General features: G+C 39.0%; 1 protein-coding gene across 2 annotated transcripts; it reads right to left on the bottom strand.

Annotated features, from left to right (window-relative positions):
- Nucleotides 1-7,657: 7,657 nt before the first annotated feature.
- On the bottom strand, nt 7,658-22,821 carry lman2 (lectin, mannose-binding 2). Of its 2 annotated transcripts, none has more exons than XM_041797661.1 (8): nt 22,444-22,821; nt 18,720-18,838; nt 17,885-18,002; nt 15,347-15,426; nt 11,864-12,025; nt 11,637-11,751; nt 11,215-11,334; nt 7,658-10,559 (listed from the first exon to the last, which is right to left on the bottom strand). In XM_041797661.1, exons 1-8 carry the CDS (start codon nt 22,577-22,579, stop codon nt 10,399-10,401), a joined length of 1,011 nt encoding a protein of 336 aa, XP_041653595.1. In that variant the 5' UTR covers nt 22,580-22,821; the 3' UTR covers nt 7,658-10,398. The 2 variants fall into 2 exon arrangements, with proteins under 2 accessions (XP_041653595.1, XP_041653594.1); XM_041797660.1 differs by lacking the exon at nt 15,347-15,426 and adding an exon at nt 15,474-15,556 and having other exon boundaries at nt 22,444-22,818.
- Between the last annotated feature and the right edge of the window lie 322 nt (nt 22,822-23,143).

Here is a 23,143-nt window from a genome sequence, read left to right as displayed (position 1 = left end):
CATAAAACATATGTTTACCCTTTTCCCTGCCTGGAGAGTCTACAAGACTGATCTTGACTTGATTGAGAACCGTGGCTGGAAGGAACGCAGCCCACAAAGGTGAGTCCCTCAGGGGAACAAAAGTCACAAAATCCTCCAAAACGCAGACAATCCAACCTCTCAGGCCTTAATTTATCAAGATCTAATCATCCAAAGACCAACATTTCTCACTCTAAACATGGAAAAAACCTGCAGAAATCTGCTTTAAACTCAATGAATTTGATATGAAAACAGACAGGCTGCAAATAGTGTTACAGATTAGTGAGAAATGCATCAATAACACATTTTTAATGTGCAAGCTTAAATAAAAAATGCTAACAAGCTCAAACAGTGGCGTTTAATAAATATAGATTCTCACTTTTCAACCCAATTAGAGGTGAATTTATTGGTGTTCCTCCTGTGATGGATTTACTGGTGGCTGACAAACACCTGAGGGAAAATGATAACTTGGACGTGGTATTTCCAAAATTTACGAGTGATAAAGGCTGTCTAAAAAAAACATAAAAAGGTCAAAATATTTTAAAAAATGTAACCACACACCCTCTAATGAAAGATGGGGTCATCCGACCCGCCTAGGGTGTTAAAAAACCCCAACCCATCTTGTAAATTAAAAGATAAATCAGTCCCAAAGAGCGAGAGCAGAGACAGTCCAACAAAGCTTTTCTTTAGAGACAGGACAGATGTGACATTTTGGCTTCTTCTCTCCAAAAGTCTGCTTCACATTGGGCAATTATAGGCGGAGCAAAACAGAAGTTGGCGGCTCAGAGAGAAAGATTGTGACATCTTCACCCTATATTTGATTGCTGTGTCAGAGACAGCTGGTGGTTCAAGAACTTTACATCCTCACAATATCAGAAAGCAGCAACAGATTTCTCCCATTGTTATCATGTCCTTTCTATTTCATCTAAACATATGGCATTTCTGCAAAGCTTAACGTAAGTTCAAGCGGAAAGATTGCTCCATTTTAATTCATCTTTCATCCATTAATCATCACTCATTCATGCAATCTCTTCCCGCTCTTTCTGCTGTTTAACTTTTCCACCCCCTCCTCATCCCGCTCCAGTCATATTTTAAAACCTGTTCTCTTTTCTGCAGTCAATCCTTCATTTCAGTGCGATTGCTACGACCCTTCAGCACCCCGGTCACCTCCATGCCATCTCATCATTGTCCAGGTCCAACTACTCAGAGGTCTACTCTTCATTTCATCCTGAATCCCTTCATCACCACCTTCAATATCTCATCAGCTTCCAGGTTCAGCTCCTGAGAAGACTACTCCTCATCTCATCCTGCATCCATCACAACCACTCCAGACTCCATAGGGGTATCGTGCTGTTGGCCTCACAACTCCTTTGAATAGTTGCACATTTCTCATTTCAAACGTAATAGAGATTTGTTCACTCCCAATCCTAAACCAGGGGTCATCAAATACCTTTGCAGAAGGGCCAGATTTTGTCTCAACAGAAACTCTGGGGGCCAGACTTTCAAATACACAAAAATTAAAGAAATAATATTGTAGTAGTATTTGTAGACAGGACATTTTTAGTCATTAATAGTGAGACCTATCCCCATTATCTATAACGCAGCAGGCCACAAGGAGACAGGCCTGATGACAGTATTGTCTGGGCCCCTGAAAATCCAAGAGAATGGGCCCTTCCCAGTTGTCTCTTGGCAATTATTTTTAACCCATTTTTGACACTTTTATTCCCTTTTTGATACTTTTTGCCTCTTTAGCCCAATTTTTGCAAGATTTTTTTCTCCTTTTAAACCACTTTTACTGCATGTTTTATCCCCTTTGTGCCACTCTTTTATCAATTTGTGCCACTTTTCTGTTATTTTCGCCACTTTTAACCCCTTTTCATTATTTTTTCCATTATTATTTGTCATTTGTAACCAATTTTTGATTCCTTTTGCCTCTTTTTTCATCTTTTACCAATTTTTGCCACATTTCAACATCTTTCCACAAATTTTTCTGCCATTTTTTATCCCTTTGTGCCACTTATCAACCATTTTTGCTACTCTCCAATCCCTTTTTACCACTTTGTCATTTTTGCAGCACTTCTGCCAACCTTACCCCTTTTTAAATATCTACTAATCATGACAGTAAAATTCAGTAAAAACAGATCAAATGTAAAGTCATTCTAAAACTATTTTAGTGTTAATTGTTTGTGGGATAGATTTAACAGCTGCAGACATTTAAAGCCGAAGAATGCTCTTAATCTCAAAACATCTTTTCCTCCTTTTCTGAATTTAATAATCTTTCAGGGCCCGGACAGGAAGCTTTGGGGGGCCTGATATGGCCCCCTGGCCACCAGTTGATGATCAGTGCCCTAAATCATGAGTAAATAGAAATTATCTATGAGTTACAGATCCACAGTCACGTGTTTTGGGCATGTAGGGTGCTAAGGATTCATCCACAACCAGGAGCTGGAGAGGGGTGGGTTGGGGGTCGGCCCAATTCAAGCTTGACACATGTCGACGCGCATGTGTGTCCCTTGGCAGCCAAGGTCAAGCTCAATGGTATCTCTTTAGTCTGGGTATTTTTATCCCTGGTAATACGCCCAGAGACCATCTGCAGTTTTCAAACTCTCTGGACGTCCACAGCACAACCAGGGGCTCGTGGCAACCCCACTTCTCACCCCGACACCACCCTTTGTGGTTCGCAAGGACATCCAGTGCACAAGTGGGATTGTATCAATCCTCCTCCTGGGTGTCTTCAGGCAGCTTACTCGCCACATCTATGCCTTACTGCACCCTCAATTTTGGCCCAAATATGCCTAAAAGTTCTGCACAGTACCGTATGTTCACTCACTCCTCCACTGCTTATCTGTGGGGCCTCATGGAGATTCATGGCTGACAATAAAAACAATCATTTAGTCCTTTAAAAGAACTCTAATTGGGTTAAGTGGAAGAACTTTGTGTTTTTCTAAACCTCCATGGCCAAAACATTCATTTGCACAATCTGTACTGAGTTTACAAACTTTTTGGACAATCTCAAGAGACAGCGTCTTGAACGGTCTGCTGAGAGTCAAACAGATTAGAGGGAATCAGATGTACTGCAGTCAGAAGAGGAGATAATGTGACAGAGGCAGATCTAATCTTATTTTCTCTGTATGAATAATCTTGTAAGATTAACAATTAAGCTAAAAGATTTTCTCAGGACATTGCACTGCTTTTATGCTGTAATTTGTTGTGTCTTAAACTAAGAGTTTTATTTTGAGAGAAAAAGGGGAACCTGTTGTAAACCAAAAGTTATGGCAATAACTCAGCCATGGGAAAAAAGGACTTTCTATGGATGGAAAAGTAAATACAACTAGGGCTGCAGCACTGAACAGGCCCTCACACCTTTCTGCACACTGGGGTTTGCTGGTAACCTGGCACAACCACCAAATGGGTGGGAGTCTAACCCTAACCCTAACCCCGAATAATGTCATGGAGTTATTGTGCTGTCGATGTCATAATGTGTCTTGTCAGTAGGTGGTGCTGTGATAAAGTTTTCTATTGGGTCATAGATATGCTAAAGGTCACATATTTTACCGCTTTAAGACAAGTTTATATCGGTCTCAGAGGTTCCCAAAACATGCCTGTGAAGTTTGTTGCTGAAAAAACACTCCAGTATTGGATTTTTGCATGTCTAAAAAAAAAAAAAAGCCCTCTGTTTCAGCCCTGCTCAGAACAAGCTGTTTCTGTCTCTGTGGCTTTAAATGTTTTTGAGCTGTCTGACTCCGCCTCTGACTCCACCCTCTCAGGAAAAGGATGTGGTGAGAGGAAGATCAGGAGAGGAGGGGCAGGAACTTTCTTCCAAGTGGGGAGGGCCAACCGGATCTGGGGGCGGTGCTCACTCTCCACATGACATCATTAGGGGGCAATGGGGGGGGCACATTTTTTTTGTTAGAAAAGCCTGAAAAAGTGTATTTTGCATAATATGTCCCCTTTAAGAAGCGTTCACTCATTACATGTTTACAATTTAAGCTGGTCTGCATTCTGTTTGTTTGTATGATGGTAACTTCCTGTTACATGGCGAGAAGTTGATCTTTGATGAGCCAGGGTTTGTAATTTAGCAGTCACAATGGCCTCTCATGGTCTTTCTAGTCAGTTTGGACCGGTGTTAATTTTGGCAGCTATTTTTAATTTTAGTTTTAGTTTTTAAATGAAATGCATTTTAGTTTTTGTCACATTTTAGTTATTTCTGTCCTTTTTAGTTTTAGTCTAGTTTTAGTCGACAAGAACTCAAAACATTTTAGTCTAGTTTTAGTCCATAAAAAGTCCTCACATTTTAGTCTTCACTTTCAGTCCAGCTCCATTTATTCTCTTGCCTAAATCTGGTACCAAATCATGGTAGTGTGTTCTCTGCACCCTGTCTAATCTAGGGTCCCTGCTTTCTACAGCTGAGAGGCAGGATAGCTACAGCTTCATTGTTTTTTGACAGATTTACCCACAGTGGAAAAATCAGACAAATCACACAAAATCACAGATTTTGAAGTCCGACAAAAAACTGCATTACATTTTAGTCTATTTTTAGTCATCTTGATGGAAACTAAATTTAGTTTTTGTGTTAGTCTAGTTTTTGTCATGGAAAAAAAGGCCGCCATTGAACATTTTTAGTCATAGTTTTAGTCGACAAAATTAACACGGGTTTGGACTCAGACCTTTCTAGTGTTAATGCTCCACCTGAACTCTGCAGAAAACTTTAGATGTGCACTGATATTCAACAGAGATGCTTCATTCAGTGTTTCATCATTTTTGATGGCTGTTTGTATGATCTGGTGAATCTGGGCTCCTAGTAAAAACCACACCAACAAATAACATCTGGGGTTCAATGGAGAGAACTTTGTAGAGGGTTACAGCTTAGAAGCAGCTCTACAATAACAGCAAGTTTTAGATGCTTTCAGCACATGGAACTCTTCCTTTCCTCACTTTCTTGGGAAGTTTCCAACACTGTTTTACTGTACTATATAATACGGGCATTATTAATTTTTACCCACAGGCTTAAATCTAACAGCCCTACTTTCTGCTTTGACTAATGTCATTCAGTCCCAGGTTCTGGAGGATGTGGCCCATCAGCCCCTAAGGCAACAGCTCGCTCTGTCAGTCAGCTTTCTAGTCAATCACAGCCTCCAGGTGAGGAAGTGGAAGAACAAACCGTGGACTATTAAAACTGCTGCCCCCTGTCATACGGTAGAGAACCTATTCAGGCGATGCACGGTGGGCTGGATTGATAGTCAGTGTGTGTGAAGCCTGTAGGCTGCCACGCTATGCAGCCGCACCGGGTAATGAAAATTCAATAAGGTGCTTGAATACTCTATCAGCGTTGTGCATAGAGCGATGATAGCACAGATTCTCACATGATGTGTAGGAGTCAGCTCAGAGGTCAGAGCCTAAAGACATATCTGTAGCCTGTGTGTACTCAAGGCCAGCCCAGTGAAAATATGAATGAATCATGTGAAAACAATTGACTTGGACTGATGTTTTCTGAGGAGTCACATAATTTTCAGCCTTTAGGGTTCCTCTGATGATGAACAAGGTTAAATTCAACAGTTACTGGCCTTGTTGCAGTGTTTATGAGAGTTGTGACGTGGAATAATGTTCACTGTGTGGAAAAAATACTGAATAAAGTGAAGTGGACTACTATGTATGTCATAAACACAGCTGTGTTTGCACAACACTGTCTGAGCGTGAAAATCGATATAATACTGCCATCTTGTGGTCAAAAAGGCAGAAAAGCTATGGAAGGATGTTAACTTAGGGAAAATGTGCTACAACTTTACCCTTTACCCTACAAACATTATATTCTGCTGCTTCAATTATAGTGCTGAAGATGACCCATCAATCTGACTTCACTTCCTGCATAGTTTTACATGTAAAAATGCAAATTCATTAAGAGAAACACAGTTTTTTGTACTGATGAAGGACCTTTTATACACATGTACAATACCCCCACACAAACCAAAAGGAAGTAAAAGACAATTTCTGCAAAATGTCTCTAAGTAGCTTGTGTTTTCTGACCATAAGAATGTTATTGCATTCAAACCAAACACACCACATAGACTTTTATTTATATTGCATATTTCACATTCATCTAGGAAACCCCCCATCAAAAGGGTTAAGGAAAGGCGGGACTTTAAAAAAAATAGTTACAACGTGACTGGAACTTTCTGTCACATTTAATGCAGGCCAAAAAGAGTAACAAGACAAAATGTGCTGGGCTGGGCATGAACGGTGGAGCTTGTTGGATAAAACTCACGCCGAGGCCAGAAAAGGTCTTTTCTGACATGAAAAATTTTCAGTGTGGCTCTTTGCTCATTTTAATGAAGAAATTTGACCTAATTTGGCTAAAATTGCTGCCGTACTATAGCTACATCTAAGCTAATCGCTACACTGGTAACAACAATTATGTACTATTGTTAACAGTACAACTAAACCCTGTCTGTAACTATCGTTGACTCATGCTGAACCAAGTCAGGAGAAGAGCTTTCAGGGCTGTTCTTCACTTTGTTTTTATGATAAAGAAATGTGGTCCAGGTCTGATAAAACTGCCTCTGTACTAAAGATACATCCAAGCTAATAGCTACACTGGCGGCAGCCATTGTATATACCTGCTGCAGGACAACTTAACCCAAGCCAGTAGATACCACATCATTCTCCCCATAAACGTTGATTGGTCACGGCCTTTTTTAGACAGCACAACCATTTCAGTTTGATGGAATCTGGATAATCCATGTGCACTATGTACTGACACTGACCATATCATTATTTAAGTACATATGTAATTCAGCAGTCCCTACCTCATTGGCGACTTCTTAAAGGTCACATATTTTACTACTTTAAGACAAGTTTATATTGTTCTAAGAGTTCTCCAAAACATGCCTGTGAAGTTTGTAGACTTTTGCATGTCTAAAAACTCTGTTTCAGCCCTGCTCAGAACGAGCTGTTTTTTTTGTGTCTGTAGCTTTAAATGTTAATGAGCTGTTCGACTCCGCCCCTCTCGGGAAATGAATGTGGCTCTGGATCCAATCAGGAGAGGAGGGCGGAAATTCCCTCCAAGCATGGAGGGCCAACTGAACCTGGTGGCGGTGCTAACTCCCCACATGACATCATGAGAGGAAAATCTTAAACTGGCTTGTTTCAGCACACATTTTCTGAAAGGTGGAGCACGAGAGGGGGAGAGGGAATGGGTTTTTCTGATTCTTGGGGGGATTGTGGACTGGCCAGGGGCACATATTTTTGCTAGAAAAACCTGAAAACTTGTATTTTGCATAATATGTGACCTTTAAGTTCAACTGAATGAATGGGTTTAACCCCACAGGAGTTTTCTTCTGTCGTTACACCACAACTCACATATTTTTTACATTATTATTTTATTTCCGTAGAGGGGGTTTCAAGTTGTCAAGTCTCATGACAAATCAGATGAAGCAGAAACAAATACAGAAAAGCTTCAGGAGAGCAAAGAAAGTGATAAAACCTGGATGTTAGGACACAGAAATGATAGAACGCTGTAGGGAAAACAGCTGGATGAAAACTCACGAGATCTTCAAAAGATATTAAACTGGTTTTAAAGTGTTATTCTGTCTGAAAAATCCATTCAAATGTTTAACACCTCTTTTATCTGATTTTAAAAGGACTTTTGAACTGAACATTTAGCGTGTGTTTTTATTTATCACACTCATATTAGTGATTCTCATTATCTTAACGTCACTGAAACACAGGTTTTGTAAAATTTAACATCATCAAACATAGAACAAAGAGTTAATAACTAAGGCATATTCTGGATAAACACCCCCCTCTCACTCCTGCTCAAAAACCCAGCAAGGAAAACAAGCAACAAATTCAGCCGTTAGGATTCAGGCATGAAGAGTTCAAGAAAAACAGCAACATTTCCAGTCTTGTTAGAGGGATGACAGCTGATAACATTTTTAGTAATTTATCCTTCTAGGCACTCGATTCTGTTCCTTTTTGAATGTTTACGTGGAGAGCCTGATGTCCACAAAATTTCAGTGACAGAAATCTTCATTTATTCTACCACGCCTGAAATCCAGTTGTATTTTAATTGTAAATGGGCACAGTAACAAAGAAAAATAAAAGATGTCTTCTTTAAAGTTTCTGAGAGCAAGAATGGAAGCAAAACAAAAAAACAAAAAAAACAAAAAGAGATCAACCAACACAAATTTAAGTATTCTTTTTATGGGTTCTCCAGTCTAATTTGAGTTTTCACACATCCACACACTCCTGAATATTTCTCCAATTTCCCCTAGTATAATAGCTACTTGAAGTCAGTTTTCAGGAGTGGCTCAGTATGTTTACATGCAGTTATGCTGAACTACGACTGAAGCTTAATCAGGCTATTTAATTGGACTGCTGTCTCACTATACAAACACTTCTTCAGGTAGACATTGCTCACATGTTGAGCTGGGCATACAGCCTAAAATTTATATCACAGTAATGTTTTGGTCTTTGCAGTAACTGGATTACATCCTGGTATTCTCCCCCTAAAACTAGCCTGTGAGGGCATACCAAACTCGCATCTGAGCATATGATCACAGAAACACTTCACCTGTGCTTTTAAGTTTCATTTCTCTCCTGCTGAAGTGTGTTACTGCTACTGTAAAAACATTTCCTGATGCAGGTATTCACCATGAAAGTGCTCAAACAATATAACAGTTACAGACTTTTATTTTGAAGAACCTATCAGAAATGGCGTGTTTATCTCTATCTGACATTGCTTTAGCAGATATATCGGCGAGTGCTACTGTGTTTACAGCAGCTTCTCTGACCTTATTTAACGCCACAGCCTGCTACTTTTAACTATCATAGACTTAAAAAAAAGCAATTCATCAATTAAAGCATACCCTTCAACAGTTATTTAAGCTGTTACAACACAAACTGCAGCAGTGCTGGGCTGTAGACGAATGGAGTCGATGCAATAGACAGAGAAGCTCAGCATAGTAACACATTTGCATTATGTTGCTGTTATTACCGACATCAAACTTGGAGCAGAGAGAGCAAAAGCAGGGGACATTTAGTTTGCCTTCTTTAAGGCTACATTCACACTGCAGGCCTTAATGCACAATTCTGATCTTTTCTCTGACCTTGTTAGTTTAGATGTTATGTTTACATGTTCACACTGCAGTCAACTTCCAAAAGATCAGATCTGATTTAGAACCACATGTGAAAGTGGCCTGAATCTGACTCGAAAAGGTCAGATTCAATGCAACTTGCGCTGTTCATGCTGTCAGAAAGAATCACTCAGATACAAGTCACTTGTGAACAAAAAAATCAGACTCAGGTCACTTTTAACTGCAGTTTGAATGTAGCTGAAGAGTCAGAGACAAACATGCAAACCACTGAACTCAAACTGAGCTGTTGTCAGACTCATTTGACACTGTTATGCTACTTTGATTCACCACCTCGACTGGTATTTTGAGCTGTCTGTGGCATTGGTTATGCCTTGCACATGCACAACACAATGGCTGTGTCTAAACTGGTGACAATGGTGTTGCAAAAATCAATTTCATGGCATTAATAATACCTGGACAACACTGGTATCAGCTTACCACCAACCACAGTTAATACATTAGTACAAAAATGATGCACACTACACCTTAAGAAGACTTCTGCTACACATTTACACTGCTCTGTTTCTACGTCAAATCTCCATGCGAATGCTGTGGAGCATGAGTAGAACGCCCTGAACAGTTGGGGTCTGACTGAGGTGGATACAGGTAAGCATAAATTGATCTTCAACAGTGTGTGTTAGTCTAACTTTAAGGAACTCGCTACGATATTAACTTAACTAACACATTAAGATGCATTCAAAAGTCCAGTTTTAGCCCAACTAACTTCAGAAATCCACTTCTTGTGACTGCATGTAAACATACCGACTGTGTGTGAAAGCAGCTTTGGGTTTTCTTTTGTCTGCCAATACCGCTTTATTTTGAATTACTTTCTTTGTAACGTTTTTGATTGTGCTATGTCTTCATCCAATAAATAATCTTAAAAAAAAAGTCTGGAAGACAAAAAAATAAAAAAATCTAGAAGACCATTGGTTGCTGAAGAACAGCATTTTTAGCATCACATCTGCAGAAGAGCAAAGCACAAACACCAGTTGGGCTCTTCTAACCCGACCGTTAATGAACACAGAGAGACATGAAGACAATAACAGCATCGATCAGGGTCACTCATGGTAACCTCTAGTCCCCCATCATTTCACCAACATCTCAGTTACCATCATCAGTGCTTTAAAGATATAAACATTTGTACAATCTTTAGAAAAATTCACATTGAATGTGCTCAATCTGTCATCTGGAAGCAGTTTGTTCCTCATCAAACATCTCTCAAACACGGTTCTTCTGGGGTTCTTCGCTCTCAGTAAAACCTCTTGTTCCTCTCCTGTCTCTTCTGGAAAACTACAGCCCCCACCACAGCACACACCACGATTCCCAGCAGAGCACACAGCAGGAGCAGGAAGACCTTCCAGCCAGTGAGGGGCGTGCCTCTAAAGTTTCCAGTAGGGTCGTCAATGTTGTCTGGGAAGAAAGGAGAAAGTCCCAGTTCACTTCAGTGTCTGACCAGTGGATGACTGTTCGACATTTCTACATTATGTCAAAGAAAATGTCTCAAGACTTCAGTCTTAAATTTATGATAGTCTTTAATTTTATATTCCACTCAAAATAGAACACATCACACCCATTCTGAAAAATCTTCACTGGCTTCCCGTCCAATATAGAATCGATTTTAAAGTGCTACTTCTTGTTTATAAATCACTGAATGGTATGGCACCCCAGTACATTTCTGACATGCTCACTCACTACCACCCAACCAGGTCGCTCAGATCTTCAGGTATGGGCCGTCTAAATGTGCCTAAAGTTAAATGCAAATCAGGTGAAGGTGCATTTAGCCACTATGGTGCTATTCTGTGGAACAAGCTGCCAATTAACCTGAGGTCGGTAGACACTTTAAGTTCTTTAAAGGGTGGTCTTAAAACACTGCTTTTTTCTTATGCCTTTAACTGTTAAAGTACAACATATCAGCATTGCTTGAACTGCTGATTGCTTTTTCTGTTTGTTTTTGATCTTCTGTAAAGCACATTAAGTTTATGCCTGTATGAAATGTGCTATACAAATAAAGTTAATTTTATTTGATTTGAATGTCAGAGACAAGATTCCTGCGACATTAATCTACCTTTTGGGGACTTGAGAAGGCTGACACTGGGTTCGATCTTTGTCCAGTCCTGATTCTCCTCCTCTGGGGTGTGTTCAACCATCAGCTGGTAGAGCTTCATAGAGATGATATCATGGTTATCTGGAAAACAATATTAAAAGCAAAAGTTGCAGTCATCTGTTTTATACTTTATATAAAATGTTAAGATATCTACAAAGAGTTTATTCCTCTTAAATTTAGAAAAGTGAAATTAAAGACTTATTTTTCAAATTTAAATAGACCTTTACGATGACTTTTGGGAAGAGCATTGTTAAATATAAAATAGACCTCCAGATCTATGACTCTGCAGGAAAAAGCTTGTATTGACTCCGCCATACAAAGTGTAAAATCAGCAACACTTTAACTCATGACTGTTTATCTGCAGCATCTCACTCCAGCCTTACCAGACAGATCTCCTGTAGCTGCTGAGGCTCCAAAGAAATATCCAGTAGGAAGGCGAACACCGCCAATGTCAATGCACTCTTTCCACTCATTCTTGTCGTCCACATCAACCATCACCTGGTGGATATAAAAACGAAATCCACACAATACAGAACAGAAGAAAATACAAAAACAGAAGTATTATCCACAGAGTATCCCTGCAAGAATGAAAAGCAGCTCTTCTACCCACCGTGAGCCTTCCTTTAGAGTAGCGGATGGCGAGGTACGTGTCGTGATCTCTGTTCCTTATCTCAGCAGAGCAGCCTCCGAGCTCTGACGATCGGCCATCTTTGCCGTGGTCATAACTCACTGAACCGTTGTTCACCATGGCTGATATGTACGGGAAGGAACGCTGGAGACAGAAAGGACAAAAAATAACAACATAACCTAAAACAGTCATAGCACAGATGCTGTAAAATAAAGATGATCAAATGATCAGATGTAAGAAACACACACTACATCGCTTCAGAAGCAGCAAGTGAGAAAATAAATATGATAGGGAGGCACAATATTATCAGTGTAATATCCAAATTGGGAAATGTTATCTTTAATAACCAGTATCAGCAGATATGAACATTTCTAGTTTATCCATCTTTTATTTCATTGGTTCCCAACCTGGGGTCCGGGACCCCTCAGGGGTAACCAAAGATCCTAGGGAGGGGTGCGAGGCTTTGTCTGCTCTTAGGCTCCCAAAATTAGATTCGCATATATTGACTAAAACCATGATAAAGTATCTATTAAGTAGTTTATACAAGGGACTTTAGGTAAGAAAAGCCTGCATAGGCCTTTTGTAGTGTTTGATCAATGAAAGATTTAAAATCTACATTGATTTTTGGTGGCAGTGAGCCCCTTTTCCTTCTCTCTTGGGTCCTGGGGGGCTCCACTTTTCTTAGGAACATGAGGGAAGGCTCCAAGGAAAAATGGTTGGGAAACACTGCTCTATTTACACTGCTTATCCCATTTGGGGTTGTTGGGGCTGAAGCCTATCCCAGCTGTCTTGGGTGAGAGCTGGGGTGCACCCTGGAGTGGCTGCATGTCGATTGAAGGGCTGACTCACACTCACATCTATGGGTATTTTAGAGTTACGATTTAACCTAACATGCATGTTTTTGGACTGTGGCAGGAAGCCAGACTACCCAAACAAATCCAAGCATGCACAGGGTGAGCATGCAAACTCCACACAGAAAGGTCTGGTCCGACTTGGATTCAAACCAGGAACCTTCGTGCTGTGACGCGACAACGCTAAATCCCTGGCCACTATACAGCCCATCCTGGTTGGTATAATAAAGTCGCTTTCAAGTAGCTCCATGTGCTTCATATTTCCATATATAGGGACTTTTAACCAAGAAAACATAAAGACAATGTAAAATAATCCTGTCCTGGCATAGGCAGCAGCTGCAGTTCTGCAAAATTTACCTTCAAAAAAGAATTCTGATATTTTGTGTGACACTGACGAGTGCAGCACTGTTCAAAAAGCTTTACTGTTTTTGAAAAAGAGCACTGGAAGTGTGGCAACAAAAACAGCTGATGCTAAGGGCGCCCAGTGTTTTTTTTTTTCTTGCTAAGTGCACTGAAGAAATATCAGCATATTGGATATCATCAAAAAAAATATTGTGCATCCTTAAATATGATGCTTTTTCCTGGCTCGTTATTAAAATTTACTCTTGGAATTCACTATAACCTCTGCGATCCAGCTCGGGATTGTACACTAGGAATGGGCAGTATTACAGTAATACTGTATCAGGTTATCGCTGGCAATGTGGGTTTAAAAACACGCAATTCCTCTTTCTATGGTTAACACAGTGATGGGAAATGATTTTATAACTTTACGTGCTGAAGTAGCAACACCAGGCACATTTTAAAACCACCAAACATTTTTATTAACGATTATTTTGCATGGGATATGTAGATGATGTTGAAAGGTATTTTACTGGTTATTCTGGGCCAAACTAGTACCAAATGAAAAGCCGTTTGGGATCCAAACAACCAGCACTACTGAGCTGAGCCAAATTATAAGGATCTCTGAAAAGAGAAGAATTTCCCATCACCACCATGACAGAACCAAGCCAGAATACTTTGTAGGACCAGACCATATACAAGGGGTGTGTGTCACTGCTCTTTAGGGCTTTGGAGGGAGGCTTTTTTAATTCCTAGCTGCTGCAGTTTCTCTCCAAGTTTTTCCAGATCTTTGCCTCAATATTTCACCTCTTTCAGGGGGAAAAGAAGTAGCGTAAGAATAAAGAACACTGATATTTTTGCACTTTGAAAGCTTGGGATAGTTGTAGACAGCTCAAAACATGGCCTGTTGGTAGTGTTTCTCTAAGTAGGAATAATTTCTTGGCCCCCGAGTAGAATTTTCTGCTGCTGTGTGGCGTCATCTGCAAACAACCTATAACCACGTAACAAAGACGAGAGAGAAATAGAGAAGGGTTTTCATTTGATCCTCCGTCCTATGTAACTCAGTTTAACTGAGAAGAGTGAAAAAAAAAATGCTTCTACTATATAAAAACTATAAGCACGACTAGGGGCGTGCACTCTGGTTGTACTTGCAGCTACACGATGGTAAGTGCTTGTTTGAGCTGGTGGCTGAAGTGTATACTGCTGGAAATATTGGGAAGGTTTAATGGTAGTAAAAGATAGATACTGCCTCATCCTAGTGCACACAATAAGCATGTAGACATTACTAGCAGTCACCCAGTGCCACCCAGTACAACAATCACAGAACTTCCAGTCTGCATTGTTTTGACATGTAGCTACAGTTTTGAGGATGTTCAAGTTGGGCATGCCCGTGTCTTCACAGCTACATGGAGTAAGCTATAGCAAAGAATTTTCAACACACACAGTAAGAAATCAGGCCTAGAGGTCTTTTGCCATTTCTGTGAGTCTGAGACATCTCAAAGAATTTCTGATGAGCTAACAAAACTTTGCTGTGAGCACAGGTTACTTTCCAGTAAGTACAGGAAACTTAACTATATATTTTCAGTCCATATCTTTTTAGTAGCTGTGAATAAAACAAAAATACACGAAGTAAAAGACTCAAAAATGCAGCACTTAGATTTATTTTCTCACTTTCCTTTTGGGGCTTCTGCACATTTAAGCTCACGTGACTTTACACACAAAGGCGACTTTCACACTGCAGGCATGCACAGGTTCAGTTCTTCATAAGAGGGTGTAAAAAATAAATCAATTTAGATTTAAACTTTCAACACAAATCTATTATGAACCGACCAACATCTAGAATCTAACAAAATTGAATTTTTTGATTTAAAGTGAGCTGAATGGTTCTAGGTCTCCTTAAAACCAAGCAAACATGCACAAAAAAAACATTTAAAGGTAACAGACTCTCATGACAGATAAGGAAGATGATAAGTGGGGCACTTTAATCTGCATTATGAAAGTGTTGTAGTTTTGGTGGAAATAAGCAGCCTACATATAAAGACATTTGACAATGTTTAAAAGCAACATAACTGCCAGACAACCATCATGCTTAAACATGTGTGTGTTTTAGTTTAAAAATCTGCTGTAGAAACAAACTTGAAAGTGTGCAGAAGAAAAATAATTTTCACTGTTAACATGCAGAAAAATTTCTGACAGCATGCTGGCTTGGAATTAAATAAAACATAAAACCAACTGAGACACCATGCCGACAGTTAAAACCTGAGTGACCACTCACATCTGTGGCATCGTCGTTAGAATAAGTATCTATAAAAACGGCCAGCCCGTGGAAGAGAGCATTGTTGGAAAACACGGGCCCTGCAAAGAAACAAGCAGGTCAATCGCCTCAACTCACACACACTTACATCCATCCCATGGAGGTCATTGCGGAAGGTATCCAAAAAAATAGCCAGGCCAAGAAACTGATCTTGGTTTCCAAACACAGGGCCTAGGATGGAGGCAGAGATGAGGTGAGACATGAGCAGACAAGTCAAGATGCTCTTCTGTGGGCAGCAGTGAAGACAGCAAGCAGAGATGGTGAAAACAAACATCTAAACATGATTAAAAACAAGCTTAGAGATGGAGCAGGCATGATGCATGTAAAAAGGTGGACTTTGATTTATATAATTTGGGGTCTCAATGACTTGCAGGCACAAAAACATATAGATCTGCTCCAGTAGATTGCTTCAGCAGGCAGTATTAAAATAGGCTGTAATGACTGCAGAATATCCTTTGGGTGCTTGTATGTAATGTGAATAATTTCTTTGCTATTTTTTGTAATAAAAATGTTCCCCTTTTAGGCACACTGTAAACATTTCCTTCATTTTATCATGTCTTTGTGCCACATAATGACAAACAAAGCAGTACTATTTGTAAAGAATTGATCAAACAAACACAGTTCAGGTTAATTTCTCAAAAACCTGTCCATTAAAATCCTGTTTAAAACAGCTCTAGCCTTTATTTGACCTGTTGGTATTTCCTTTAGATTGACAGTAAACCTGCTGCACCTGCTGAGTTCCCATATCACACACACATATACCTCTCCTTTCCTCATATACACAGTGTATCCCACCTCCACTTGCAGAGCATGTGATTGCACTAGTTTACTGATCTGGGATGGCACTCTTAAACAAATAAAAGGCAGATTTGATTGGAATTAGATTACAATTGAAATAACTTCTCTTTAGTTGTCAGTTAACTTGGCCTGATTTTGAGCTTCTCTGTTTTATATCATCTCTGTGTCACTTCCTGGCACTGCAGCTGTGAGTGACATCTGGTTTCAGTTGAGCCCCACACAGTAAATCAGCATCTGCATTTATTATTGTGAACATATTGGCACTTGAAAACCTAGGCTTCAGATATAAGACAGTCTCATTTTCTGGAGGTCATGTGTCCTGTTTCCGCATGTTAACTGTGAGATCTAGGGTACACTTACGATGCTGTAAAAGTGATTAATCTTTATGCAACACCAGTCTGTAACATAATTTGGCCAAAGCCAAGTGTACATTGTGCAATTTTTTTTGTACAGGTGGGTACGACGGCTGACCGTGGCCCGGCTACAACCCGGCGACCTGCTCCCAACTGCTCGGATGTATTTCTGATATGTTTGATATTTTGTTCGTACGACTCAAAACACTTCACAGAATGAGCAGAAATGCGAGCAGGGGATTGTTTTTCTTTGTAAACTGTCAGACAACGTCCTAAATTACCATGACAACAGCTGGAATGATGTTCTGACGCACCCTGCTATAATAAAGGAAATAAACAAGCAGGAAACACTCCTACCTGTTAACCTGCAGCTAATAAGGATGGTGATGCTGTTTGTGTGTGTGGGATAGAGGGAGAGAAAAGAGAGAGGGGGGATATGACTGGAAACACTTCACCCTCAGTGTGTGACGCTTCATAAAGGAAACTCAATGGATTTTTGTCACAGTCTGTCCTGGCTTCACTCGTACAGTGTGAGCACTCAGGTTGTGCATGACCATTGGATCGTACAGTTTGAGCACACAACTTGTGCGCAATGGTTGTGTGTCATAAGCGATTCAGTCGCACAGTACGAGTTGACATTCTGCCAGGACTGTCATATGGTCAGCTTGAAATCGCACAGTAATTATTCATTCTAAGAGACAGAAGGGACATACCAGTTCTGCTATAATGCATCATATATTTCCAGTAATGTAAATGAAGAACACAACAGTTTTGAAGTGTGTATTTCTCAACTCAAAATATACAAATATTAAGTAGCATAAAAAAGCCAGAAGTTTTTACAGTACTGCTTTCATAAAACAGAATATTTTTTTTTTAAAGTTTTAAAAAGGTAAAGGCCTTTTCTGTGAGATTTTTGTAAACTTTCCAGTTACTAAATAGTAATACATAATGGCCACCTTTTATTGATTTATGTAATTGTACAGCCTGGCATCAGGATTGCAACTGCGATTTGATAAACTGTGCAGCACTAATTGTTTTTCATTCAACTAAGATACTGTAGGCTTGATTTTATCTCACATACTTTGGGTGTAAATGGTACCTCATTTGTGACCTTCATATCTTCATTTTTTAACTACACATTTAAGGGCAGGGTAAATAGCAGCCACAGTGCATTGATAAAATTAGGAACTGCAGGTACAGGTGAGTTTTGTACTTGTGTAAACTCAAAGTTCAATAATCTGATGCTACAATGAAACATGAATTTATATCAAGCTGGGTGAGATTCTTCTAAAAACACAACAGTATCTCAACAGTCCAAGAGCATCAATGATGCAAAAGCTAACACTACCTGGATGCAGTCTGTCCTTTGTGTACCACAGAGCGATGCCGTCACCATGGAGGTTCTTCTTTCCTGACCCGTGAATTTTAAACTGGACATGCATCTCCCAGTCCTTCAGGTAACACGGCTGCAGACCAGAAAAAGATACAGTTTTAATACAGTGATGCATTACTTTTTAAATACAAATAAGTTACATGTTAATTACAAAAACATGTTTTTAAAAAGGGTTAGGCTGAAGCAAAGCTGGCTTTACTACATACACATACTGTATGAACTACTTACTATAATTGATCTGGTGTGTATCTGACATATTGGCACCAGTATCATGTTGGTACTGGATTTTGATTCCCTAATGATATCATCAGCATAATATCAGTATCGGCAGATATTAGCTTATAAAGTTAAAGATCATCTTGGCTGATTTGAAAATTTCTGCCAGAATTTACAGCCGATATAACAGCCATTCATACCGGCTGCATTTATCGCAGATTAGCCATAAATATCAGCAATTTATATCGTTGTCTAGGGCGCCGAACACTCAAGGAGGCCCACCATGAGCCCTGAACATTCTGAATGGAGCAACATACATAAAACAACCAGACCATCTACACATCACTCCTCTCCCAGCTCTGCTTGACTCAGCCTCTCTTTGCACAGGAGAAACTTGGTTGTTCTACACGATGACAAAAAAGCTGTTTCTATCAGTACTGGCTAAAATGAGTTTGGAAATATCAACATATTGCATATCAGAAAGAGTCCAATATCATGCATCCCTGTACATAAGATGCCTTTGCCATTATAATAATAAAACTTGAGTGGTATTGCATTTGTAGTATTTTCTCACCACTGTGTTCCAGATGGATCCCATCTTGCTTCTCTCATCTGGGGTGAGTCTGACATATGAGCTGGTCACCAATGTGCTGCCCCAGAAATCCCACTGACTGCTATGTCCACTGCCAACTCCTGCAAGACAAACATGCAAACACAGTCACACACATGCAGACATATATGGTAAGAAACAGTAGATAGAACTTAATGTGTTTGAAAGTGTCATTAACTTATCACACTTCTTTTCAGGTCATATTTGTTTTTAACAAATATCCAGAATATCGGCTGCACAAGTGTGGAAAGTGTCCTCCAAATGAAAGCTCCTTTACACTGGGAGCTGTCTATGCTAACAGGTCTAATATGAGGAAAGAACTGAAACTTGTAAAACATGTAGAACAAGACTGTTTCTTGACATTTCCTGTGTGTATCTTCAGACTGAGCACACTCCGCTACAGTGCTGTTAAGGCTTCCCTTCTACTGCTTTAACTGCAAACGCCTTGAACAAATATTCCCATTCCCCAAGGGCGTGTCGAGGGAGCTTTGTCGATGTTGTCATTATGAATTACAGATGTTTTTGCCTCTTATATCAGGCATATGAAATCATTTCAGTTTGCAGTTTACTCCTTATCCTATGTTATAGAAACTGCTTCATCTACCTTGCAAAGAATTTGATCAAATGCACTGATTAGATTGTTGTACAAACTGATCAACTATAACATGTTAGTGAGTCAAAGAATTATATTAAAAAAAGGAATAATATTTGACATGAGGACATATACATGAAACTATTTTCAGTTAGTATCCAAGATATTAAAGGGTGCAGAAATCAGATCTTTCTTGAAGCGTTAAGTTTTATTTGGATTTGGCCTACACAATTTATGAAAAAAGGGCTACACGCCAACATAACATTGTCCAATATTGGATAACAATAGAAGTGCAACGAATAAATAATATCAAAGAGCAGAAATTAGCTATAACTCAGTTTTTCTACAGCTTTATGTTTTATACAGTACTTGCACAAGCAACATATTTCCCCTTAATTGAAAACTCATTAAAAAGAAGTTTTTCATCAGAAACCAGGCACCAGTTAATCTAAGAGTAGCAGATTTTATTCTTTATTCTTCATTTGACCAAGCCATTCCCACTAAGATAAAAAAGAAAAACTTTTTAACAAGGCAGTCCTAAAAACAGCTGCATGAATATAACTAATACTTAAACTACAAAAAATGATTTGATTCAATAAATTAGAAATATTAAGCTGTAAAAAATGCTCATACATTGGTTAAATGACCCTTAATGTTGGTTTTACAATTGTCCAAATAATTCAAACCTTTAAATTTAAGGTGACTCTGTAGCTCAGCTAAAAAAAAACCCCAAAAATTCTCTTTTATTAAAGAGAGAATGCATTTGAAGAATTAGGCTAAATGCATAACAGGGATGCAAGATATTAGATTTTTGCTATTATCTGATATTTCCAAATCCATTTTAGCTGATGCTGATATAAAAAACAATGTATTGATGAAGCTCAGACCTAAAACGTTAGTCCTTAGAATGCACTTTAACTTTAAAAATTAACAAAGAAACAAATGTAAACTCTTAGATCACAATTTATACTTTCAGGAAAGACAATGAACCACAAAAAAGACTGCAGTTGGAGTAGGTCAGTTGGTCCTACCTAAAACTCTACAAACATATCCATAGTAATAAGACTGATATTTATTGCCAATATGGAACTATAGGGGCTGATATATACACTCGATATATTGGTCGTAAATATTGGAGGACTTATTCATGTCTGCACATACCAATATTTACCTGTTGAAGCTACAATACCAATGTCATGAAGGTAATATTGTGCATCTCTAATGCATAATGTGCATATGACAGTGTTAGGAAAGTGTAAGAGAACAAAAACAAGAAGGTACCGTTAAGGGATTCTTCTGTTAGATGACAAAGACCAATGCAGCTCCGTCATACAAAATGTCAAGGGGTTAGAGTGGTCTTGCAGCCGTCTTTTAGAACAGCGCCCTCAAAATTTAAGCTTAGTTTCCCAGTTGGAGAGTTTGAACAAAATGTTTTATCACAGGTGCATGAAGCATTGCTGTTTAATAGGTTGGGGGGTGCTCTGCACATTGCAATCATTTCATGTGACAGAGTTAAGGGGAAAAACACCAAACTAGAGACAAAGTGCAAGACAGCATGGCTCAGAGTCCAACATGAATGATGAGGAGAAGGTGGTAAACAAATCAGCGTTTCATCAGAGTAAATTAGAAATAAGGTTGAATCTTCATTGTTTTCCTGGCAGCAAGACAAAAAGCATTTGTTCCCATGGTTACAACACAGTTTCATGCTCACATCTTTCTTTTATTAGACAATAATTTCATTTAAGTAAATGTTGATTAAGATAATTTTTATTCAAGCAAAAACTGAGACAGATTGATGATATGTACAACACATTCTAGTACTGTCATTTTCAAAGTAAAAATCTGAAGACTGTGTTGAATTTGTGACGTAGACCTTGAGAAATGCATTTCCTTTGGTGGCTGTAAATGCACTCTTAATGTTGTCTTGATTTTTTATCTTTTTTTCTGGACAACCAGGCCTTTAACGTCAGGACCACCAATCTCAAGAAGTTCAGACAGGAAAGTTCCTCATCCTTTTAAGAATCTCTAAAGAAAACATGTTTGTGTGTGTGCTTTTACTGGCTCTGATTTTAAAACAGCTTAATCTTATTTAACTTATTTCTTTTTACTTGGTTTAAGTTTTAACTTTTTTAATTTGGAGGATGTACGTTGTATCTTTTTTCTTTATTTAGTTTTCAATAACTTCTATCTCCTTGACTGGCTGTTTTGGTGATGCATTGACAACCTCTTGCTGTAATATTACTTTTTATTTGTTGTATTTCTGTTTTTATAGTTGGGAGCACTCTAACTTTTTTTAAGTGTCATGGTAGCAAGTTTAAGCTTCTCCTTTATAGTCACAGAATCACTGATGGACACTCAGCAGTCACTGCTGCAACTTTGTCCTTTCCTGCACTTCTACTTAGTCCACTTCATATGCCTGTTTATATTTTTATTGATATATCTATATTACATTGTTTTGCACTACAACAACTTTGTCCACATTGTATTGTTCCATTTTACATCACCTTGTTTATTTATTTCCAGCTGATTTTATTCTTTCTTTACACTACAATCACTCTTGGCTTTCAATGTTGTTCTCTAATTGTATGTTTTATTCTTCTCTTTGACTTTTGTTATGCTGTTGCTCTGAGTGGCTTGAATCCCTCAAACTACAGCAGAGTTGTTTTCGACTGTATTGATGTGCATGCTTGGTGAGAAAGTGTTCCCTGTCACCACGTTGGCGACAAAATCAGTATAAAAAATGGTAATAGCAAATGCTCCCAATACTGCAAAGACAAATCGCGAATAATTGCAGAGCCCAAATCTGGACCCTTTTTTGTTAAAGATGCACCCATGGTCTAACCGACATGGGTGGCGAGCGAAAAACTTTTATTAACTTGCAGCACTCTCGGCTTGCATGGCACATTATGTTGATTTAGACGCATTTTACAGTATAGTAGGAGATTCGATCGCCAAATGGAACCTAAATGAAACAGGCGGTTACTCTTGGTAATAAGGAAGTTGAAATTTTCGCTTTAAAACTTTTGAAATAGCAGCTGAGAACAGAGAAGTGAAAACAACATTAAGTTAGCTGGCATGCTAACTGAGCTAACTTACCCTGGTAAGGTTTCATTAACGAGTGCTCCCTCTTCAGATGCTCTGCGTTTCCGTCCGTTATATCACAACACACGAAGCACAACTCAAATATCAGGAAGACGACTGTTGTTCTTACACATACTCTGAAGTTTCCCATTTTGTTCAAAAAGCCTCGTAGAGAAACTCTCACAACCGAAATGTTACTCGTAACTCCATAAATCGAGCCGGTCCGTCTAACAGTATCCCCCGGTAGAAACAAAACAAACCGGGCGTTTATTGCTACAATTTCTTCAAGGAGGGCATATTTTTTTCACACAAGGGTATTTTCTAAATCAAACTTATACGAAAAGAGTTCAAACAGTCCAAAAAGTACCATCAGCGATAAAAATTCGATATTTGGTGGCCCAAGAGAGACGTTAAAGTGAGCTTGTTCCCATCCGGAAGAATTTTCTAGACGGCGGAGTAATACTAGCCAATCAGAGACACGCACATCGAAAATTAGGGCCAATCAGAGAGCCGTTGCTATGTAGATTATATCCACTAGATGGCGACAGAGCTGGACACTTTTTTCTTCCATGTGGGATTTTAAATTAAATTTTCTGACGTCTTTTAAAAAACACTGAATTTTAGTGGAGCTGTAGTTGTTCCTTTTCATGATTAAAAAAAAAAGTCGTAGCTTTAGGCATTCTTAGATTTTAACAGCACAGCCTCTGATCCATAT

Source organism: Cheilinus undulatus, linkage group 10 (assembly GCF_018320785.1).
Source record: "Cheilinus undulatus linkage group 10, ASM1832078v1, whole genome shotgun sequence".
Classification (NCBI taxonomy): Eukaryota; Metazoa; Chordata; class Actinopteri; order Labriformes; family Labridae; genus Cheilinus; species Cheilinus undulatus.
Note: the sequence above shows the minus strand (reverse complement) of the source record. Positions and strands in the feature narration are given on the sequence as shown.